This window comes from Lycorma delicatula, chromosome 11 (assembly GCF_047948215.1).
Source record: "Lycorma delicatula isolate Av1 chromosome 11, ASM4794821v1, whole genome shotgun sequence".
Lineage (NCBI taxonomy): Eukaryota > Metazoa > Arthropoda > Insecta > Hemiptera > Fulgoridae > Lycorma > Lycorma delicatula.
The window spans coordinates 10,606,560-10,628,982 of NC_134465.1; the positions used below are offsets into that span (position 1 = coordinate 10,606,560).

General features: G+C 30.2%; 1 protein-coding gene across 9 annotated transcripts in view; it reads left to right on the forward strand.

The window, feature by feature from the left end:
• Positions 1–22,423, forward strand: part of up (Troponin T, skeletal muscle) — a 109,209-nt gene that overhangs the window by 70,716 nt on the left and 16,070 nt on the right. For 3 of the 9 annotated variants that reach the window (XM_075378116.1, XM_075378117.1, XM_075378115.1), the window contains exons 5-12: positions 791–808; positions 6,605–6,635; positions 8,995–9,120; positions 9,311–9,475; positions 12,357–12,407; positions 14,188–14,406; positions 16,054–16,124; positions 17,055–17,076. In XM_075378116.1, the coding sequence (XP_075234231.1) occupies positions 791–808; positions 6,605–6,635; positions 8,995–9,120; positions 9,311–9,475; positions 12,357–12,407; positions 14,188–14,406; positions 16,054–16,124; positions 17,055–17,076 (703 nt within the window). Of the gene's footprint in view, positions 1–788; positions 809–6,602; positions 6,636–8,994; positions 9,121–9,310; positions 9,476–12,356; positions 12,408–14,187; positions 14,407–16,053; positions 16,125–17,054; positions 17,077–22,423 lie in introns of all 9 variants that reach the window. The other 6 variants (XM_075378122.1, XM_075378121.1, XM_075378124.1 and 3 more) reach the window with 3 other exon arrangements.

Genomic DNA, 22,423 nt, shown 5'->3' on the forward strand with positions numbered 1-22,423 from the left:
AAATAATATGTATTATTCAATTTTAATTTAAATCTTGACTATTTAAAGCTAACTTTAACTACATTTTAGTCAAGTAAAACTTAGTTGTTTTATAGATGTGACATATTAAATATGTCAAAAATGATATTTGTCATATATTTGTGTATTCTTATAAAATCTAATATGATTGCATGGAAGTGATAAAAAATGTTTATAATACATATGTTTTTTAAATATTTAAATACGATAATTTATTTTTACTACAATATTAGTGGACATGATATTTTTTTTATAATACAGACAATTAAAAGTATGTATAAATTAAAATAAAAATCTATTAACACTAAAACAGGGTAAAAAAGGGCTCGTCCACATGATTGCCTTTGCTATCGCATGGTTGCAAACGCGCGAAACACACAGAATTGCATGGAAGAGTACCAGGTACTCTTCCATGCAATTCTGTGCACTAACGCACGTTTGCAACCGCGCGTTAGCAAACGCTATCATGTGGACGAGCCCTAAGACTTTTATGAATCTATATGTTTAATAATTAAACTGTTACCTTCAAGAAAATAAAATTCCTATTAATTATTTAAGTTATACAAACATTTTTTGAACACATCTTACTTCATATTGATAATGTAGTGATAATTCTTAATAGAATTAATTTCTTCTTCTTTTTTATTTTCTTTTTTATTGTAGTTGCTGTTGTAGAAATTAGAGTAGATATAAACCAATACTGTTATTATTTTGTAATATATATAAATTCAAAATAACTAATACTTTTTATTTATCTTCTTTTTTCTTATAGGGGTAGGGCCTCAATAAAGTAAGTGAAACAAATAAAAATGCTAATGGCATTCTGCTCGTCTACCCGTTGCGTTGAAATGTTCATGTTATTTTTTGTGTTTTGTTTTTTTTAATCAGTGAACTTTTTTGATACAGTAACGGTTTTGTGTGTGTACGTTTTTTTCATAAGTAAAATAAAAACTTTAAAATATTCCTAAAATTATCTTTTTTTAATAATTTGTTCTGTCTAGTAAACGTATAATTCCGTACTGCAAAATAAAAAATACATCTATATATATATATTTTTTTTTAATACGTAATAATCATTCATTTTGTGAAGCACGCACAATTTTTTTTATAATACTGCATTAAAATTTTTCAAGCATCATCGGATTTTTTTGTTTTTGAATGTTTTACACTATATTAAGTTGTGTATTATAATAATAATGATTATAATAAAAATAATATCATGATAATTTGCTTTTACAGGCAGCTAAGCTAACGATATTATGATTTTAATAAATAAAGAAATAAATAATAATAATAATATAATAAAAAGTTATTCTTAAATAATCATTATTTTCATGCTTTATTCGTTAAACAAAAAGCTATGTATATATTAAAGCTTCATGTTATTAAAATATTATTACATCTAGGCTAATGTGATTAATAGCATGGCAAAATATTTTTTTCATAAAATACAATTTAAAATAATTAATATATATTTTCATATATAATATTTGGTTTTGAATTAATTAAATAATAAATATAATATATTTATTACAGTTAAATTTATATGAACAGTACTAATTTAAAAAGTACAAAAAAAAAATAATAATAATAATTAACCTAATATAAAAAGTTGGCCACATAATTGTAAAATTTCCCAGCTGTTATTAAATTTTTTCAACCCGTATCAGTTTTATAAAAATGTTAACAGTAATAAAAATGAATTTTTGGAAAAAAGTAAAAGATAAAACATGTCTTGTATTTTTTTGAAAATTGTTTTATTTGTTACTTTTTCTAAATAATGATATTCAACTATAATTTAAAAATAAAAAATAACCATTGTGTAAAAAATTTAAATGTCTACCTTACAGACAAGAAACATAACTCTACAGGATAGTTCAGGACAAATAAATGAATTTTTTTGCTTCCTTCTGCAAAAAAAGTCAGTCTCCTCATTACTCCCATTTAACGGGTCAAAGGTAAATGATTGCTTCACTCACCCTTCCCGTCTAGCCAGGGGGCTCCCTTCCTGGGCCCCCACTTTGTTCACTATCCTCATGATTGTGAAAATAATACTTATAAATAACAATTAAAGCCTATTGAATTTATAAAGATTATCAGTGTCTTGTAATTTCTTCAGAATAACAGTTTAGTAAACACAGGATGAAACTTTGGGTAATCCAAAACTTTATATATGCCAAAACTTTGGGTGATCTGAAGTATGCAGGTTTCAGAATAGTTGGCCTACATCTTAAAAATAGTAGTTATAGCTGGTTACCTGTCCATTGTAGGTTAAAAAAACATTTTGCACAATTCTTAGTTTTACCCGACCAACACCACAAGGTAGTGATTGTATTTTTTGGCAGTTGCTGTGTCGGTTGAGCCGCTGTATAACATATTGACACACCTTTAAAGCTAATCTTTTTAATAACAAAAATAGATATCAAAAAAGACAAATAGACCTTTTTTGTAAATTTAGTTTCAATACTACAAGTGGTCTCTGATCCAATTTGACAGAGTTTGGCCATTGTAAAGTTGAAGTCTGGTAAGGTTGTTACAACAGGCCTTTAAAACAACCACCATTTTGAAATGGTAAAATATCTTGTATCAAAAGTAGTCCTATGTTCTTTCCAAAAGTAAAAACTATGTTTATGAAAAATTTTAGCTCAATCAGTAGAGCAGTTTTTGTATAAAGAGTAACAGGCTCACAGATGCCACTACATATATACATATCAAATAACAAACACACAAACCACTGAATTATTAAGTATCTTGGATTATGCCCAACTATCTGAAAATATGAACATGTGCTTGCTCACACATTCAAACTCCAGATGCACTTAAGGATAGCAAATGTCTTACACTGAAAGATTGCAACATATTTCCTGAGAGTAAAATTATGATTAGTCTAACCATAAATTTTGCTCATTGAGGATCGTCTCTATAAAATATCAGACAGCTTTTTGTCATTTTTTTTCCTTTACAACAGTTGTGTCATAAGTATTCTAAAAATTTAATCCTTTCTATGATCAGAATTGATTTTCCAGACTATGTGATATAACAACCATATTATGTATGGAGAAATACCCATCATTAAACTATTGTCTCTAAAAAAGCCAGAAAAAAATATTCTTTAAGTTATTGTCCTCATCTTAGGTAAATATAAACAGGTAATATAGCCATGAATTCCACTTCCTAACCAGGGTTTGAATAAAAGACCAAACTAATGGCTGAGATCTATGATGGTTTAAATCCTTAACCTAATTCTGTTATCAAAAGAAAAATCTTTTCCCATAAATATAAAAAAGTAACACCCAAATCAATGGAATTTAAAAAAAAAATATTTTAGAAATGTTGTTTTCCTCGATTTTCATATACTCAAATTAAATTATTAAAATTAGTCGTAATAATTAAAAATAATGAAAAAAATAATAAACATCATAATTTAATAAAACAAAAATAATAAAATATACGTAAACTTATATAACAGGAAGAAAAATGCAATTTAATATAGTAATTAAACATTCAACGTATAAAAATACTTTTTGATCTTTTTTTTTTAAAACCAACTAGCATGGATTAATGCACGCCAGTAGAACATAATAAATTTTTTATCCCAACATATTTATACATTTTTCTGTTTTATAATTAAAGATATTTTGAATAAGAAATACTATGTTATAAACATGTAAATATTCTGAATCGTCATTAGAAAATTTATCCTGATTAATAAAAACTTATGGTAATAATTTTATCTAACTGTACAATATATTTTGTCATCGTAAAATACTAAAGTAATAATAATTATTAATTCTAATTTATATTGTTACTGTCATTTTGTAAATGTATATGTTACTGTTGCTCAAATCTATGTTATTGTTTTTTATGTAATACACTGTAATTGTATCTAATATTTTTTTTGTGATGACTGAATGAATTTTTACAGCAAGCTTCGTTCTCGTTCGCCCTGCATGTTTATAATCTTTATGTATTATTGTTATTTTTTTTTTTAATATAATTATATGTTACTGAAATTTTAATGCAACAATGTAATGTATTATGTAATTAATAAATCAGTTATTTAATATTATAATAAATATAAAATAAAAGTTTAACCTCCAGACCACTGGAGGTTAAAAAAAATATATACAAAAGAATTTATACAATAATTACATATATTTATATTTATTTTTTTATAAAGAACGAATACTTTCATCATAAACTTATTTTTAATTATATATATATATATATATATATATATATAAAACTAGTTTTTTTCCTTTTTTTTGTAAATATAATTTAATTAAAAATATTAGAATCAAATGAAAATAATTAGATTATAAGAAATTTATGGAAGTATATGTAAAATATTTAGAATATAGTTATATAATAATGTAATCTTCGCTACACAAAATAACTTGAAAGTAAATTCTGCAATGTATAGACATGTTTTAGTATTAACTCCTTTTAGGAGTTTTTGGTTGTTTTGTTTTAGCCTCATTTTGATTGTACAAGAGTTACGCTTCATTAACTTCAGTTGAAAAAAATAATCCGCTTTTTAGAAGACATAAAAAGACATACAAGTTAAACAAGATGCTAAAAAAATAACAAAAATATAAGAAACGCTACATTACAGCTGATCATTAGTTAATTACATCATCTCATCTATTGTAATAGTAATAAAATAATTTTTATTACAAAGGAAAATGAAGAAAAAAAACTGAATCTGTTACGGCAGAATGCTGTAGAACGAAAATGATGTAGGGGCTTCACAAATACTTATTAAAACTATTTAAAAAAAATACTTTTAAATGTTTATTTTTATTAAATTTATATGACCCAGTGTCCTATCAGTTAAACATACCAAATAAGTAGACTTCAAATAATACCTTATTCATAAAAATTCATTAATTTAATATTTATAAAATGTAATTCTTTTCTATTTATCTTTTATTTAGTCCAAATTTTAAACTACTTCTGTACATAATTTTCAGCGATTCAATTTAAATGTATAACAAAATAAATTCATAAAGAAGAAAGAAATTCTCAATCCAACACTATGTTTAAGCATCACTATTAACTAAAAATACTAATTTTGATAATCAATTTATTATTTTGTAAAGGAAGTTCATGTTGTCGTCCCAAATTAACTCTTTTCAGATGATATGGAAACTATAAAAATATTTTTGATTCTAAAAATTGCATTGTCTACATAACCAAATATTTTCAAATTATCTTCATTGCTTAGGATTGGATTGTAACATAGTAATAAGGAATCCAGTGTCATTCTAATATTCAAAGTATTTTCATGCAAAATGACAGGAAAATTTACCCTAAATGTAAAAATTAATTTTAAAGAAATTATTTTAATCTAGAACTGCAACAATATGCATATCCACATTCCATAGATGCTTAGCTTATGCTTGGTAATAATTGTTTTACATTATTTCTCAGTATTCTTTATTTTATTTTTACTGTCACAGTTTTTTCAATTCTTGTGTTTCTTGCAAACAAGCAGTTTTTTATTTTTATTTTAGACAGTAATTTTTGTAGGGTTACCCATATTTAAATGTAAAATCCAAAATAAAATAAGCTTTTTAACATAAAATAAAGTTTGCTTAACAACTTATTAAAAACCATATGATCTTCACATTTAATTTATTCTTGTTAAGGTCTTTCTTTTCTGTGTGAAAAGTAAAATATCAAAGCCTAGTCATGTTAATTGGTTTACATAATTATAAGCTCAACATAATTACTCTCCCAGCCAAAATTTGTTGGGTTCTAATCAACAACACATCCAGGCCTAGTAGCCTAGATAGTAATACAGTTATAACACTTCTAAATACCAACGAAGACCACGGAATGCTGCTATATAATAAAATAAACTGTATAAAGCTGATCAGATATTCTGGAGATTTCTACTTTACCAATCTACTTATTATTTTCAAAATAGGTATCTCTGAAATAAATAGTATTATACTCGTGGAATAAAGGATTACAACTATATAATATTTATAAATGTAATCTTGTAAAACTGAATTTTTCAAAATTAAAATTACATGTAACATTTTTCAAGGAAAGACAATTTTCATTCAAATCAATCAACATATATTCAATTGTTTTGTAAAACAAAACAAAAAAAAAACACAATTAATAGCAATCATGTGAAATGTAAAAACACTGATCTTTCAAGCATGTAAATAGTATTTCATTCTGAAATTAGAAAAAATGAAATATTTTACATATATTTCTCACACAATTAAAAAAAATCAATCAATTATTACATAGATTAACATAACATTGGAAAATAATAATAATAAAGTTAATTTAAAAATGTTTGAGTTAAATTATTTTTGTAAATTCTTTTCAATTTATTTTTAAAAAAAATTGTTTGTACATTTTTAATATTACTTTCGTGTACTTTGTTTTTATAAATGATAAAAAATGTTTTTTAATGATTTTTTTTATTTGTGTTTAACTTTATTTTTACAATTACTTTAATAAGTAATAAAATATAGCATAATTTATTACTCATAAAGAAAATAAAATAAATACTTTAAATAAATTTCACTAATATATTAATAATCCATTTTCATTAATTTTACAGAGGTGGTGGCGATGACCCTGAGTTTGTTAAGGTAATTATTACTTTTTTCTTTTTTAGTAGTCATTGGACTGATCTGATGGCATTTTCAATTCCTTTCTTTCTGTCCTAATATTTCAACCTCAACATAATTACTACAGCCTACATGCCTCAGCCATCTGATTTAAAAATTCATTGGCTTATTTTCTGTACTTTTTACTATTTACATATCCTTACTAAATTAACTAGACCTGAACATCTTAATATATGACCTACCAGCCCATTTTATTCTGCTCAAACTTCTCTCCTCTACTAATCATCTTAAGAGCTTTTCATTTCATCCCATGTAATTTTCAATGTACATTTCAAAGGCCTCTATCCTTTTCTTTTCTGTTTCATGTATTATTCATATTCACAACCATAATTTGTGACATTACATAAAAGATATATTTAAAAAATTAAAAAAAAATAAATATTTCTTTTAATATTTAAAATTGTTTAATCTATGTTAGACACTATTAGACTATTTTATGCATTAAAAACTCTCTTCGATTGAACCAGTTTATTTCTGACCTCTACCTTAGTTCATCCATTGATTGTAATTTTATTTCATAAATAGAAAAAATTCTGTAACTTCTGGTATATTGTATTTTCCTCTTACTATTTAATTCTTCATTACACTTATTTCTGTAATGAAATGTGATTTCCATTATCATTTTTAAAAATGAAATCTGCTTTTATAATTAATAAATTTTTGTATTACTATACAAGTTTAAACTACACAGACTATAGTAATGATCACTGTAGTATGCTCCAATGACTTAAATTATCTCACAGTGAGGATCTGAGTGAATGGTTTATTGATCAGTTGAGTCCTACCTGTAATTTTCTATTTTACATGAAAGGATTTGGATTTTATATTTTTTATTAACTTTTATTTCCATAATCTTTAAAAATTTATCTTATAATTAATCTTATTACAATAAGTTTTATGATAACAGATTAAACTATAAATGTAAATTTTACATAAATGAAAATCAACATCTCCTGGCACTTCTCTTCACCATGAATTTTGATCGCATCACTGTCATGCTGTCTACCAATATGTTCTTCAAAATTCTTAATATTCTCATTCTCTGCTTCCTTTCCTTCTGCCAAAACATAGTCAAATGGGTCACTCATGTTCTTAGTAATGTTATGCAACAGGGCACATATGACTATCACTTTGGGAATATTTTCCAGGTTAACTCAGTTAAAAATACAAACGATTGGAAACCTTTGCTGTAACTGATCAAATGTCTTTCTATTATCACTCTCTCTCTCTGGCATGGATCATATTGAAGTGACATTGTATGGCATTTCTTGGTGGCTTAAATGGCCAAATAATTGGTGGTTTAATAAGCCATAGAGGTATCCGCAGCCAGAATCACCAAATAAACAATCATTTCAATCATACAGAGAAATGATGTTCCTAATGGGACTATGTCTCCATATCCTTACACAACATGCATGCTACTGGGCCATTCTGCACTTATCCTAGTAAATTTTTCATCAGCATTAATAGCTTGCACATTGATATTGGCATACCCATTTTGGTTTACATACTCATCGCGGTGGACTATTGTTTTTTTTATTTCTATTTGTGAGCAGTCTAATGCATCTACTATGGTTGGCAGAGGAAACTGTGTCGGCCATTCTAACTTAGCATTATTAATTTCATGCATTGTAGATGGGAAAGTTATCCAACTGTGAGCTTTGTCAAAACCCTAACCATAACAGGTCAGTTTTACAAACTGTTCTCCGACCAACTCCAAAATCCTCTGCTACTTCACTTTGGAAGCCTGGATCACTCGTACAACGTAGAAGTATATCCATATATTTTCTGGGAATCAGGGCTTCACTCGCATTTCTTCAGTTACTGACAAAAATTCTGCTGTCAAAAAGTCTACATTTCCATCAAAACATAAGAGTTCTTTACATTTACTTATATCTTTTTGAACACGGTATGTTTTCTCTTGTCTGACTGGCATGATGATGAATGAGAACTGAACTAACAGGCACTAAAAAGTTTGTGTGCCCCATCACAATCTTATAAAATGTAGATATATCTAACCAAAGAAGTAGAATCTACTCTTTATTCACATCAAAATTTAGTACTCTCTGGCCTACCTGGAAAATCCAAGATGTATCTAGTCATAGTAGATCCTACAATCTTTATTCACATAAAACTGAGATACAACTCAAAAACATAAAAAATTTAGCAAAAACCACTTTTTATTCACTTCACGCAATAATAATAACTACAATCTATCAGATTAATATAATTTCTCTTTACTAATGTTACACAAACATACATTTACTTTATATAATTATATTTTTAAATTTTCATTAATTTTTTTTAATTTTTATTTTAGCGTCAAGAAGCAAAATCCTCTGCTCTTGATGAACAACTTAAGGAATACATTGCAGAATGGCGTAAACAACGAGCCAAGGAAGAAGAAGATCTTAAGAAATTAAAAGAAAAGCAAGCCAAGCGCAAGGTAAAATTTATAAGAAATTTATATAAAAAATTATAATAAACGCTAATAGCTGTAATATTAATCTAATCATAAAAATATTTTCTTGAGATTATTTTATAATACATTAGTATAATTTTATAACATTTTTATATAAAAGTTCATTCTACTTTTTTTAACAGCAAAGATGATATTAAAAAATCTACTGTAATAGGTAATGAGAGCAGAAGAAGAGAAAAAAATGGCTGAACGCAAGAAGCAAGAAGAAGAACGTAGAGTTCGTGAACTTGAAGAAAAGAAGCAAAGAGACATTGAAGAAAAGAGAAAGCGTCTAGAAGAAGCTGAAAAGAAGAGACAGACAATGATGGCCGCTCTTAAGGTAAAATAAATTTGACTATTCTTATGGTAAAGACAGGATGATAACATTTTTTTTTTTTACATTAAGAAATTGGGCATGTAGGCTATTTAGGGGAAATATTTCTCCTAAACAACTCTTCCATTCTAATAATGAATCATTTAGAAAAATATTAATAAAAAACTTTTAGAATGCTGTATTGAAAAGTTATTCAAACCCTTTTTATAATAGTTTATTATCTACCTCTATAAAGTAGAAAATTCTTTCCATTCAGATGACTTATTTTGAGAAAAATAAAAAAATAAGTTAATTGATTATTTCAAATAATCAAACTTCAAAAAAAATATTTTGGGATTATAAAATATTTTTATGAAAATTATTCCACAAATTTTTAATTTAATACATCCAATTCCCCTAACACACAACCTACCAAATTTAATACCATGATTTTGTTGGTTAACTTATTACAATGTTGACCACATTACAACAAAAAATATGCTAAGTGGAAAATTTTGTTACCTATAAAGACTATATATTTTTTTAACTCTGGGACCTCAAAATAGTGAAACAAAAAAACAAGAAATTCCTTACAAGTATGGTTAATACTTGAAAATATTTCTTAATTATAAGAAATTATTGTTTATGATTTACAATAACCTTTTTATCTTCAAAGGAACTTTTCCTTAGAATTCGTTACTTATATCTTGTAGTACTCACTTTGAACAGTCTGCTTCTTATCATTAAGAACCAACCTAGGTTCATTCTTTTCGGAAAACAAGCCTAGAACTAAACGGTAACACATTAAATGAACCGTCGTTATTATATAAAAAATAACCAAAAATTTTGAAAGATAGATCCATTGCGAGATAAAAGTTGACATACATCAATCAAAAATAATTTATATCCTTTTATAAAGTCAAATACACATTTGATAACAGTTTTCCGAATAGAATATAAACACTGCGATACAGTTTGTATACTACACTTTGATCTTAGCCAAGATGTTCAGACACTTGTACACGGACTGTATGAAATATACCGTTTATAATTAGAATCGATTGATCAATATACGTAATAATAACGCGAAATATTTATTATAGTTGTTCCTTATAGCCATTTTAAAATTAAATTTTCAACTGAACTTTTATTGATATTATCGTACTTTGAACGTTTTTCAAGGTCTAAATCGAGGGTCGGAACCCTCAATAATTATCAATTTCAACCTTTTTTCATAGTATTTATTTAATCACTTCAGAATAAAATATTTGTAATCCATATAACAGTATTTGTAAAGTACGTGTTTTTTAAAGGTATAAATCTGAAAAAAAATTAATCATAATTTGATGTTTCCTTAAAAAAAAATCATTAATTTTGTGAATCCAAGTTGTGTTTTGATATTAATCTTAATACACAGAACATGAACCTTTCCCGATAAAATTTTAACACATTTTCTCAACGGATGTCAGTCAGTACGCCTGAAAAGAGCCCGGTCAATTGCGTTCCTGGTAGATACCAGTGTATCTACCTCTAATCATTTGTGGATTTAAATTCCAGTGAGAAGCAAAAACATATTTCACACTTATTAATGATCGTCAGCTGTAGATATCCTTTGAAAGGAACTATAGTGTATGTTTGGTTCAGCCAATTAAAACAGTTTTATCAGTTCTTTTGTTAATTTTTAATTTTATTTTTTTGATGCTGTTTGTTTAGCTGTTTATAATAATTTTATCAATTTTCATACCTTTAATTTAATTTCTTTATTTGATAAACTGATAAATTTATTCTTTATTGATAAAAATTTCATGTGTACAGAATTCAAGAACAGGTTTTTGTGATGAATTTATTCATTTAAAGAACTGAGCATTAATAGCATTAACCAACAGTAAAGTACATTTCCTTTTCTTCTTTCCATTTATATCTCCTTACATTTTCTTCACTTCTTAATTTCAAGTATATATCAGCCTGGAAATTTTTCAAAACATCAACAACATTGTAATTAGGATAAGAAGTGTAGAAGTGCGCATTTAATCGAGCATGAAACTATTCACAGTTGTTGGTTGTATCATTCATTGAAACACTGAAATCTGCCCATATTCTTGGAAGAAAAGTAACATCAGGAGAAATGTAATTGTCGAATATTCTTATGCTTTCTTTCCTGGCTGGTGTATAATGTCATTAGATATTGATTAACTTAATGTCTCCAGTTGATAATGTCTCTACATCTCCATCATTTGTCAATTCTCTGTATAAGAGTTTTGATGGCCTTCATGAAGTATCTTTACTTGCTTTTATTTTCACAGAATTTAATATTTTTGTTTGTTAATTATATTTTCTTCCAAATGTGCATGAGTGTGTTCTTGAAAACCTTCTGTAATTCTATTTTCCAAATCAATTTTTAAGTAACACTTAAAAGGTTTTGTGGTGCATGCACGTCGCTGAATTCTGTCCATCAGATGTTTGTGGAATCTAAATTTGTGACCACAAACTACAAAGACTGATTTACCCTTTTTACTTTTCATATCTTCCATGATCAATGCACTATACTTGCTAGTCATTACACACAATTTAACAATGGTTACTAACTAAATGAGGAATAAATCACAAAAAAAAAATATATAAATATAACAAGAAGCAGGTGGAGTAGTGATGTTCAACTGTTCTTACTGTTAGCAACAAAAAGGACGCAATTGACCACTTTGAAAAAAGGAATCAGGTAGTGGCAAATGAAATAGACCAAGCCCATTCTCAACTGGTAATTTTACAAGTTTTTATTCAAACATGATGTGTTTCTTGGTTATTTTTTAATTTTATAAAATAAAAAACTAATAAATTAATTAATTCAAAATATTTATTATATTTAGTGTAAATACATAATTTATTAATTTTAGATATTTTTTTGTTTCAGGATCAAAGCAAGTCAAAGGGTCCCAACTTCACCATTAGCAAGAAAACAGATGTGAGTAATGAAAGCAACAATTGTAATTTAATGATATCTTGGGAACATTATTTCATTTAATTTTTTTATCTTATTTCTTTTTTATGAACAGATCAATAAGATCGTTAGAGAAGGCTTTGTCCAAGGAACCAACCTAAATATTTTATATTTTGTGCTTTCACAAAAATGTGAACCAAATTTGTGTACCAAGCTCATTTTCCTCAATAAGATGAATTACAAGATAATGACATCTTTGAAAGGAAATTAATCCCATGTTAGAGATATTCATTTTCAGGATTTCACACTCTACCTGAATGTGTTCTTTTTTTACAGAATCCCAAACAGTTGCATTTCTAGGAACCAAGAGTAGTTCTTCCTTTCTTTATATTTTGAGACTTGTCAGAAACATTTTATTCTTATCAATATCATAATTTTTTTATGATACTTTGGCCTCCATGTTATCTTTACACAGGATTTTCATTGGGCATAAGTGACCCTTTTCATTTCAAGTAGAGCAAAATTTTTAATACTGATGCCAAAATATTCTACTCTATTAAGATTTCCTGCAGCTTCCATCATTTTTTTTTCACATCATGGAATATTAAATACACAATTCTCTTCATGACTGAGAAACATTGCCTGTTGGTTATCTTTTAAATGACAAGAAAAACAACTACTTGTGTATTTGTCTGTTGGAGAGCTCCACCAGTATTAGTTGTGATTGCCTTTGTAGGAAGCATTTGAGAACCTACAACGCTCACCATGAGCAAAGGATGATTCACTCAACTGACATCAGTTATAATCAAAATATACAAAACAATTTTTAAACAACTACAGTATACTTCAATTTAAAACAAAATTTAAAGAAAAAATTATTCTTTTGAATAATTTTCTGAGCTAGATTCTGCTCTAAATCCATCTGTTTGTGTTGATTAGGTTGTAGATTGAATAAGTAGACGAATCCATATTGAGTTTATGTAGTATTTATTCATTTGTAGAATACATTTTTGATTGGATATATCTGATAGTCTTGTTTGTTGTAGTTTGATTTCAGTTTAGTAATAACACATTGAATATTAATAATACAGGGTACTTGAAGTATATTGAATCTTAATTAACGTAAACGAATGATTGAGTAACTAAATGCATTGTATGTTACCGTCCCACTACACCATCTTGCAACGTGTCCACACCCCGAATGTAACAAAGAAGAGTACGCGTCTGATCAGCCCTAGCGGCGTGAAATGTAACTACAACAACAAGCTACCATTACAATATTTTGAATAAGAAAACATGATATTAAACTTAGCACCATCTTCTTCATGGAATTCTCTTATTCATGTAAAGTTTCATTATACCATTCATGTTAAAGTGATCTGCAGTTGATTTTTAAAAAAGTAGCTATTTAATTTAAACAAAGCACATTAAGAGTACCAAAACTCAAAATCTAAAACAATAAATATTAAAAAAGTACATTTATTTTTTCAATCCTAAGGTGTATTGACTAGTATGCCTGTTAGTCATAAAGCCAAAATGTTTGACTGTTTGTAACAAATTAAATTAAATTTTGCAAGTTCTGTGTGGAAAGTTGAACTAAGTTTTAATTTTCTAAAAAAAAATTGTAATGCTATTTAAATTTAATCCAAACCCATGCAGTAACATGACAGTTAAATTTATTATAATAACAAAGAGAAATCCTCATTTTAAACAAATATTTTATACAAATACGCTTTTTATACCATAAATAAACAATTAAAGAAATTTTGTGATTTTTCAAAACTTAAATTTTTATTATTTTTAGCTTAACATGTCATCAGCTCAGATTGAAAGAAACAAGACTAAAGAACAGTTGGAAGAAGAGAAGAAAATCTCTCTCAGTTTCCGTATTAAGCCTCTGCAAATTGAAAACTTGGGTATTGCTGCGTTACGTAATAAAGCTCAAGAATTGTGGGACTGCATTGTAAAATTAGAAACTGAGAAATATGATTTAGAAGAAAGACAAAAGAGACAGGACTACGATGTAAGTAAATTCAATTTTACATATAAATGTTATTTGTGTATGAAATCATTACAATACAAAATATCTTGCTAGTTTGTTTCTCATTTTAAATGTTCTTTATATAAACTTGAAAGTTAATAGTATTATATTTTTCAAGATTATTTATTATTAACTAATTGATCTCATTGAGTAAAATGTAATTATTGATAACACATTTTTTTCGATTCTTTAAACTTAAAAATTAAAAAACTTAGAAATTAAAAATTTACCAAAATCGTATTAACCTTCAACAATCTGTGCCAAATTCATAAAACCAGAATTAAAGAAAAGTTAGTTTAAAAAAATTTTTCTTAATATTTTTTGTGAAGTGTTTTTGGAAGAAGGTGTATATATATATTTTTTTTTATTGAAAATCATCCTACTTTATTTTTTACGTTTTAGTTTTACTTTTATTAAATTGTAAGTAAACTTGTAAATAAATTTTATTTCTTATGAATATGGCAGAAAATTGATGTAATTTTGTATCTGTTTTCATGTCCCCCTCTTTATTTTTAATTTGATTAAATATTAATTGTTTTTATTTATTGTTAATTCTAATATTGTAAATTACTATTGAATTGAAAAGTACATAATTTTTTTTTTCATTAAAAGCTTCTGATATTTTTCATATTTTTTTAAATTATTATTCATCATAAACATTTTTTTTACAATGATAGAAGAAGTTAATAATTATTAATAGATCAATATATTTAAATTAAAGAAAAAAAATTTAAAAAAAAGGAGATGAAGTCTGATTTGAATCGATGTGCCTTCCCCTATGATCCAAATATTAAAATTAATTAAAATTTCATTTGGCTATAACTCTGGAATCAATGAAAGTAAGTACCAGTTATGATATATCGTTGAAAAAATGTCAATGAGGGCTTATTACTGCAGTTATGAAAAAGTCCAAAATCCAAACGTTGTTGAATTTTGGGCTTTTTTGGACAGTTTTGGTTCAGTCGATTGTAATCAAAAGAGAGATGCAAAACAAGATGTAACAACAGTTCTAAATCCAAAATTTCAACATTCTATGGCTAATCATTTTTGAGTTATGTGAGATACATGTGTACATACATACATACATACATGCATACATACGTACAGATGTCATTCTAAAACTAGTCAAAACAGATTCAGGGATGGTCAAAATGGATATTTCCGTTGAAATATGAAAACTGAAATTTTTGCCGATCACAATACTTCCTTTACTTAGTACAATAAAGTAAAAATGAGATCAGCATAACAATGCATGAATAACGAATAAATATTTGATGGTTAGTTGAAGATAGTTCATTTGATCAAAATGAGAATTTAATAGAACTTGCTAAAAAAATAGAATAATAATAATAAAGTAAAATACTCCATTATAATTATTTTATAAAAGTAATTAGAACTTATACAAATTATGAATATACAGTTATCAGTTGAAATATTTTATTAATGGGTTTTAGTGTGAATCTAATCAGCTGAAAATTCATGCGATTAACTTTCCCAGCACAGAATCTATTTTGTATTAATTGAAAGAATAGATATTTTAAATTGCTTAATTGTAATTATTATAATGATAATATATTTAGATTAAATTATTTTTTTTAATTTTAATATTGTTTTGTACTTGTATTACAGCTTAAGGAGTTGAAAGAAAGACAAAAGCAACAGCTGAGGCATAAAGCTTTGAAGAAAGGTCTAGACCCAGAGTAAGTATAAAAATAATAATAATAAAATAGCATTTATATTAATGAAAAACCTAATTACTTCAGGTTTCAGGTGAAAAAAAGAATAAATATATAAATGTAATTTTAGAACTGGATTGAACATAAAATCTGGCTTATAACAAGCTAAAACAGAGAAAAAATACTAGTATCAGTAACATTTACATATAAATCAAATATCATAACTTAATCTAGTTTTTTATTTATAATTTTAAAAAATTAGGAATTTAAACTTAAATTTGGATTAAAGAAAAAAGAAAAAAGCTAATAAAGTAAAACAATAATAAAAAGTAACTATTAAAAAAATACAGATTTTTCCTGTGTCCTTAGAAAAAAACTTTGATTATGATATAAGAAATTTGGAAACAAAACACAGACAAAATTAATTAGCTTATTAATTCAAAGGGTAAAAAATGTGTGCATATATCCAATTAAAGTTTAACAAACAAGGGACCACACAAAAAGGTCCAGGAGAAAATTATCTCCAATTAAATCCAAAAATGTTTAGGCTAAATTTTTTATATTTCATCATGCTTCAAATGCATTGTATTCTGATCAGCTGATCAAGTAAAAGTACACAGTTATTGCTCTACTGTATTTTAAGCTTATTTTTTTTATTGGCCAAGATCCCACATTTTTAAATAAAATAATTAAATTTATGTTTAACATTTTTCTAATAGTATTTAACATTTTTCAAAAGTATTCTCATGACTTTGGGTTTCATAAACTCATTACATTATTCTTACGGAGGTGGTGGACATTGTGCACAATTTGGATTTGCATTACTGATGTTGCTCAAACAAACAGATAAAAATCCTATAATATTAATATTGATAATGTGTATTTTATCAAAATAAAAATAAATTTGAATGAAATACTACAGTTTTAATAAAATATGTCTTTCTTTCTTTTCAGAGCCTTGACAGGAAAATACCCAGTAAGTAAAAATATGCCTTATATTCAATATATTATTAATTTAAGAACAATGGTTTTATGGCCTGTGATGGTTGACAGCAAGAATTAAACAAAATGATTTGTTTTAAAAGATTAACTGATCCAAATTTAATTGTAATGGATATACTTTAATTACATCAAAATATTTTTAACTGCTTTTGTAGTCACTAGTACCACCACACCTGTTCTGTACAGCAGTTTTAACTAAAATTATTGTAGGCAATATTTTGTATTGGATACCAATATATCATATAGAATTGCAAAAAAAACATACATTAAAAAAAACTGACTTAAAAAAGATTAATATTACAATAGAATGTTTTTAAATTCATCTAATATGAAATATGTAATAATATAATGAATATGTAATGGTTATATAATAGTAATAATAATAATAATAATAATAATAATTTTTTTTTTTTTTTTGCGGACGGAGGTGGAAATGCATTTATGCATGGAGTGTCGGACTCGCGCTGATTGTATTATTCAATCACTATCAGCAGATTACCGACTAAAACCACCCCCCTTTCTACCAGGACTCGACCCGGAACCGTTTAACACATTACTTCCGGTCGAGTCCTCCTATACTAGTCTGATTAGTTGCTACCTAATTTTCAGGACTATGCAGGTCAACCTTTTTGGTCCTGAGAATGTTACCGATGAATCGGACTACACTTTCCCAGCTGCTCAGATTACGGAGCATCATCGCAACCATGTTTTGGGGGCTCAGTGCTCCGAGATCCGTCTCTAGTGTCCCTCGATCTGCCACCCACCGAGCACATTTGAAAAAGGTGTGCTCAGCGTCGTCCCGTACACCGGGGCAATTGAGGCAGTCGGGGGACGCGCTTTCCTTGTGACATGGAGGTAAGCGCGGAAGTACCCGTGACCCGTTAAAATGTAGTAAGTACTCCACCTCTCCATGCCGCCGCTCCGTCCACGGTCTGACCAGAGGGATAAGGCTTGCAGTCCATCGTCCTCTGGTCTCGTGGCCCCAGGTCTCTTGCCATGCGAGGAACGTGCGAGTGCGTTCCTCGTTGGCAATGGTCTCTCGGTCTTCGCCTGCCCGTCACGTCCTGTAGATCACCTGGCGCTCCCTTGCCAAAATAGCAATGGGTATGATGCCGGCGACCACCAGTACTGCAAGCTCGGAGACCATCCGATACGCGGAAGCGACTAGCAAGGCTGCGGTGTGTTGCACCTGCGCAAGCCGCTTCCGGTTTCTTGTAGTTCTTAATGCCTTGGCTCACACTTCCAACCGGTATAACAGGACGGAATGCACTGTGGACATTAGCAATCGCCGTCTGCTGGCCTTCGGTCCGCCGACATTCGCCATAAGCCGGCTGAGAGCAGTTACGGCTCTCGCAGCTTTTTTTGTCGGCGGCTCTCCGAAGCTGCTCAGCAAAGCTGAGTTTCCGGTTAATCATCATACCGAGGTACTTTGGGGCCGGCTTGGTCTCGACAACCTCTACCCCGACCTGCAGGAACAGAAGGGTTTCGATACAACTCTTCCTTAGAACCACGATCTCCGTTTTACTGAGAGCTAGAGATAATCCATGGTCGTTCAGCCAGGCACCGATTCTGTGCATGTCTCGGCTGAACCTCAGTTGAGCGCGGTCTGCGACAAGTAGCGCAACGTCGTCAGCGTACCCGACCAAGACAGATTCTTCAGGCATCTCCAGCCTCAGCAAGCCATCGTAGACGACGTTCCAAAGGTCGGGGCCGAGAATCGACCCCTGCGCCGCCCCTGACGTGATCGCAGTCCTACGCCAGCCTGCCACGGTCTCGTAAATGAGACCGCGGTTTCTCAGGTATGCGTCCACCATTCTGAGAAGCTATTGAGGCACATGGAACGAATGCTCCAGAGCCCGAATTATATCGCTCCACCGTGCGGAGCTGAAACGGTTTTTAACGTCCAACGTAACGAGAAGGAGCACACGTCGCGAAAAATGATTGTGGTCCTCTGCTCGCAGCACTGCCTCAAAAACCTCTTGAATTGCGTCTAGGGTAGACCGACCCTGCCGGAAAGCGTACCGGTTGGGTGACAGGCCTGATTCATCACCGCAACCAGTCTTTTCTTTAACAGCTTCTCCAATAGCTTCCTAGCTGTGTCAAGCATGTACAATGGGCGGTAGGACGACGGCGACTCTGGGTTTTCTTTGCCCTTGAGAATGAGCTTAAGACGCGTGGTTTTCCACCTGGCGCTAAATGACCCAGCCTTCAGACATGCATTATACATGTCTAAAAGAAGACGGAGCCTGCAGGACCCCACAAGTTTGAGCACCTCGGCCGGTATACCGTCAGGACCAGGGGCTTTTTTGCCTGTGGGAGCCGTAGGACTACCTCCAGTTCCTCCATCGAGAAGAGCGGGAAGTCGCCCACGTCGCCGAAGTCCCGTTCGGTACCGACCGAGTGGGCCGGGAACAACATCTTAACGACGTTCTCCGCTTTAGCCTCGTCTAGTGGAGCTGGTGACCGCGAGTCCGCTAATCGCCGAGTTACTATCTTGTAACTCAGCCGCCAAGGGTCTGCATCCACGGTCTCCGTCAGTTCTCTCCAGCAGCGTGCCTTGGTCACGTTGATGGCTCAACGGAGCCGCTTTTTTGTCGTTTTATACTCGGCTGACCCAGCGTTTGCGTCTTGCACGTTGCACAACTCCTCTTAGTCGAAGACACTCTCGGCACAACCCTGAAATCTCCGGTGTCCCCCCCCCCCCCACCGTTGGTGATGTTTACAGAGGCTACTACCCCTGAGGAGATCTTTCTTTTGAATTTCTTCTCATCGATTTTATTGATGTATCTTTTCACCAGCCGTGGGAGCCCTGGGCACTCTCGTGCACCATAATAATAATAATGAATAAAATATGTAATAATAAATAATAGATAATGATGAAACAAAGATTAATTAAAAAGTATTATTTTTTAATTTTAGTGTGGTTTTAAAATTTGGTTTTTGTATTATAAAAAGTTATTTTATTATTTTTATTATTATTTAAAGTATAGCTAATGAAAATCATTATCTATGTAAAAAAAATATATATTTGAAAGAAACATTGAAGATGTGAAACCTTTGTATTGGCAAAAAATAAAGAATGAATAAATAAATTAAACCTCCTCTATGAATCATGAGACCTTGCCGTTGGTGAGGGGGCTTGAGTGCTCAGGGATACAGAGTAGCTGGACCGAAGGTGCAACCATATCGGAGAGGTATCTGTTGAGAGCCAGACTAAGAAATGATTCCTGAAAGAGGGCAGCAGCTCTTTAAGTAGTTGTTAGGGGCGTGAGTCAGGACGACTTAAACGGCCATATCAACATCACTCAGTCCTCTGAGTACTGCGCAGCTGAAAGCAATGGAAAACTACAGCTGCTTTTTTTCCAAGAAAATGTGGCTCTCTGCATTTTCACATAGCAATAATGGAGGCGCCTTCCTTGGTAAAATATTCCGGAGGTAAAATAGTCCCCCGTTCGGATCTCCGGGTGGGGACTACTAAGGAAGGGGTCACCAGAAAATTAAAAAATAACATTCTACGAGTCGGAGCGTGGAATGTTAGAAGCTTGAAAAAGGTTGGTAGGCTAGAAAATTTAAAAAGGGAAATGGGTAGGACAAATGTGGATATAGTAGGAATTAGTGAGGTTCGGTGGGAAGAGGAAGGCGACTTTTGGTCAGGTGATTTTAGAGTAATTAACTCAGCGTCAAATAATGGGCAGGCAGGAGTAGGTTTCGTGATGAACAAGAAGATAGGGAGGAGAGTGGAGTATTTCAAAATGCATAGCGATAGAATCATTGTAATAAGGATAAAATCAAAACCTAAACCGACAACAATTGTTAACGTCTATATGCCTACAAGCGCCCATGATGATGATGAGGTAGAGTGTGTATACGAAGAGATTGATGAAGCAATTAAACACGTAAAAGGAGATGAAAATTTAATAATAGTTGGAGATTGGAATGCAAGCATTGGAAAAGGCAAGGAAGGAAATATAGTGGGTGAATACGGGCTGGGCAAAAGGAATGAAAGAGGGGACCGACTTATAGAGTTTTGCACGAAGTATAATTTAGTAATTGCCAACACCCAATTTAAAAATCATAATAGAAGAATTTACACTTGGAAAAAGCCAGGCGATACTGAAAGGTATCAGATAGATTATATCATGGTTAAGCAAAGATTTAGAAATCAACTCGTTGACTGCAAAACTTACCCTGGAGCAGACATTGATAGCGACCATAATTTGATGATAATGAAATGTAGATTGGGGTTTCAAAACCTGAAGAAAAGGTGTCAGATGAATCGGTGGAATTTAGAGAAGCTTGAGGAAGAGGAGGTAAAGAAGATTTTTGAGGAGGACATCGCAAGAGGTCTGAGTAAAAAAGATAAGGTAGAAAATGTAGAAGAAGAATGGGAGAATGTTAAAAAGGAAATTCTTAAATCAGCAGAAGCAAACTTAGGCGGAATAAAGAGAACCGGTAGAAAACCTTGGGTTTCAGACGATATATTGCAGCTGATGGATGAACGTAGAAAATATAAGAATGCTAGTGATGAAGAAAGTAAAAGGAACTATCGGCAATTAAGAAATGCTATAAACAGGAAGTGCAAACTGGTGAAGGAAGAGTGGATTAAAGAAAAGTGTTCAGAAGTGGAAAGAGAAATGAACATTGGTAAAATAGACGGAGCATACAGGAAAGTTAAGGAAAATTTTGGGGTACATAAATTAAAATCTAATAATGTGTTAAACAAAGATGGTACACCAATATATAATACGAAAGGTAAAGTCGATAGATGGGTGGAATATATTGAAGAGTTATACGGAGGAAATGAATTAGAAAATGGTGTTATAGAGGAAGAAGAGGAAGTTGAGGAGGATGAAATGGGAGAAACAATACTGAGATCTGAATTTAAGAGAGCATTAAAAGATTTAAATGGCAGAAAGGCTCCTGGAATAGACGGAATACCTGTAGAATTACTGCGCAGTGCAGGTGAGGAAGCGATTGATAGATTATACAAACTGGTGTGTAATATTTATGAAAATGGGGAATTTTCATCAGATTTCAAAAAAAGTGTTATAGTTATGATACAAAAGAAAGCAGGGGCAGAAAAATGTGAAGAATACAGAACAATTAGTTTAACTAGTCATGCATCAAAAATCTTAACTAGAATTTTATACAGAAGAATTGAGAGGAGAGTGGAAGAAGTGTTAGGAGAAGACCAATTTGGTTTCAGGAAAAGTATAGGGACAAGGGAAGCAATTTTAGGCCTCAGATTAATAGTAGAAGGAAGATTAAAGAAAAACAAACCAACATACTTGGCGTTTATAGACCTAGAAAAGGCTTTCGAT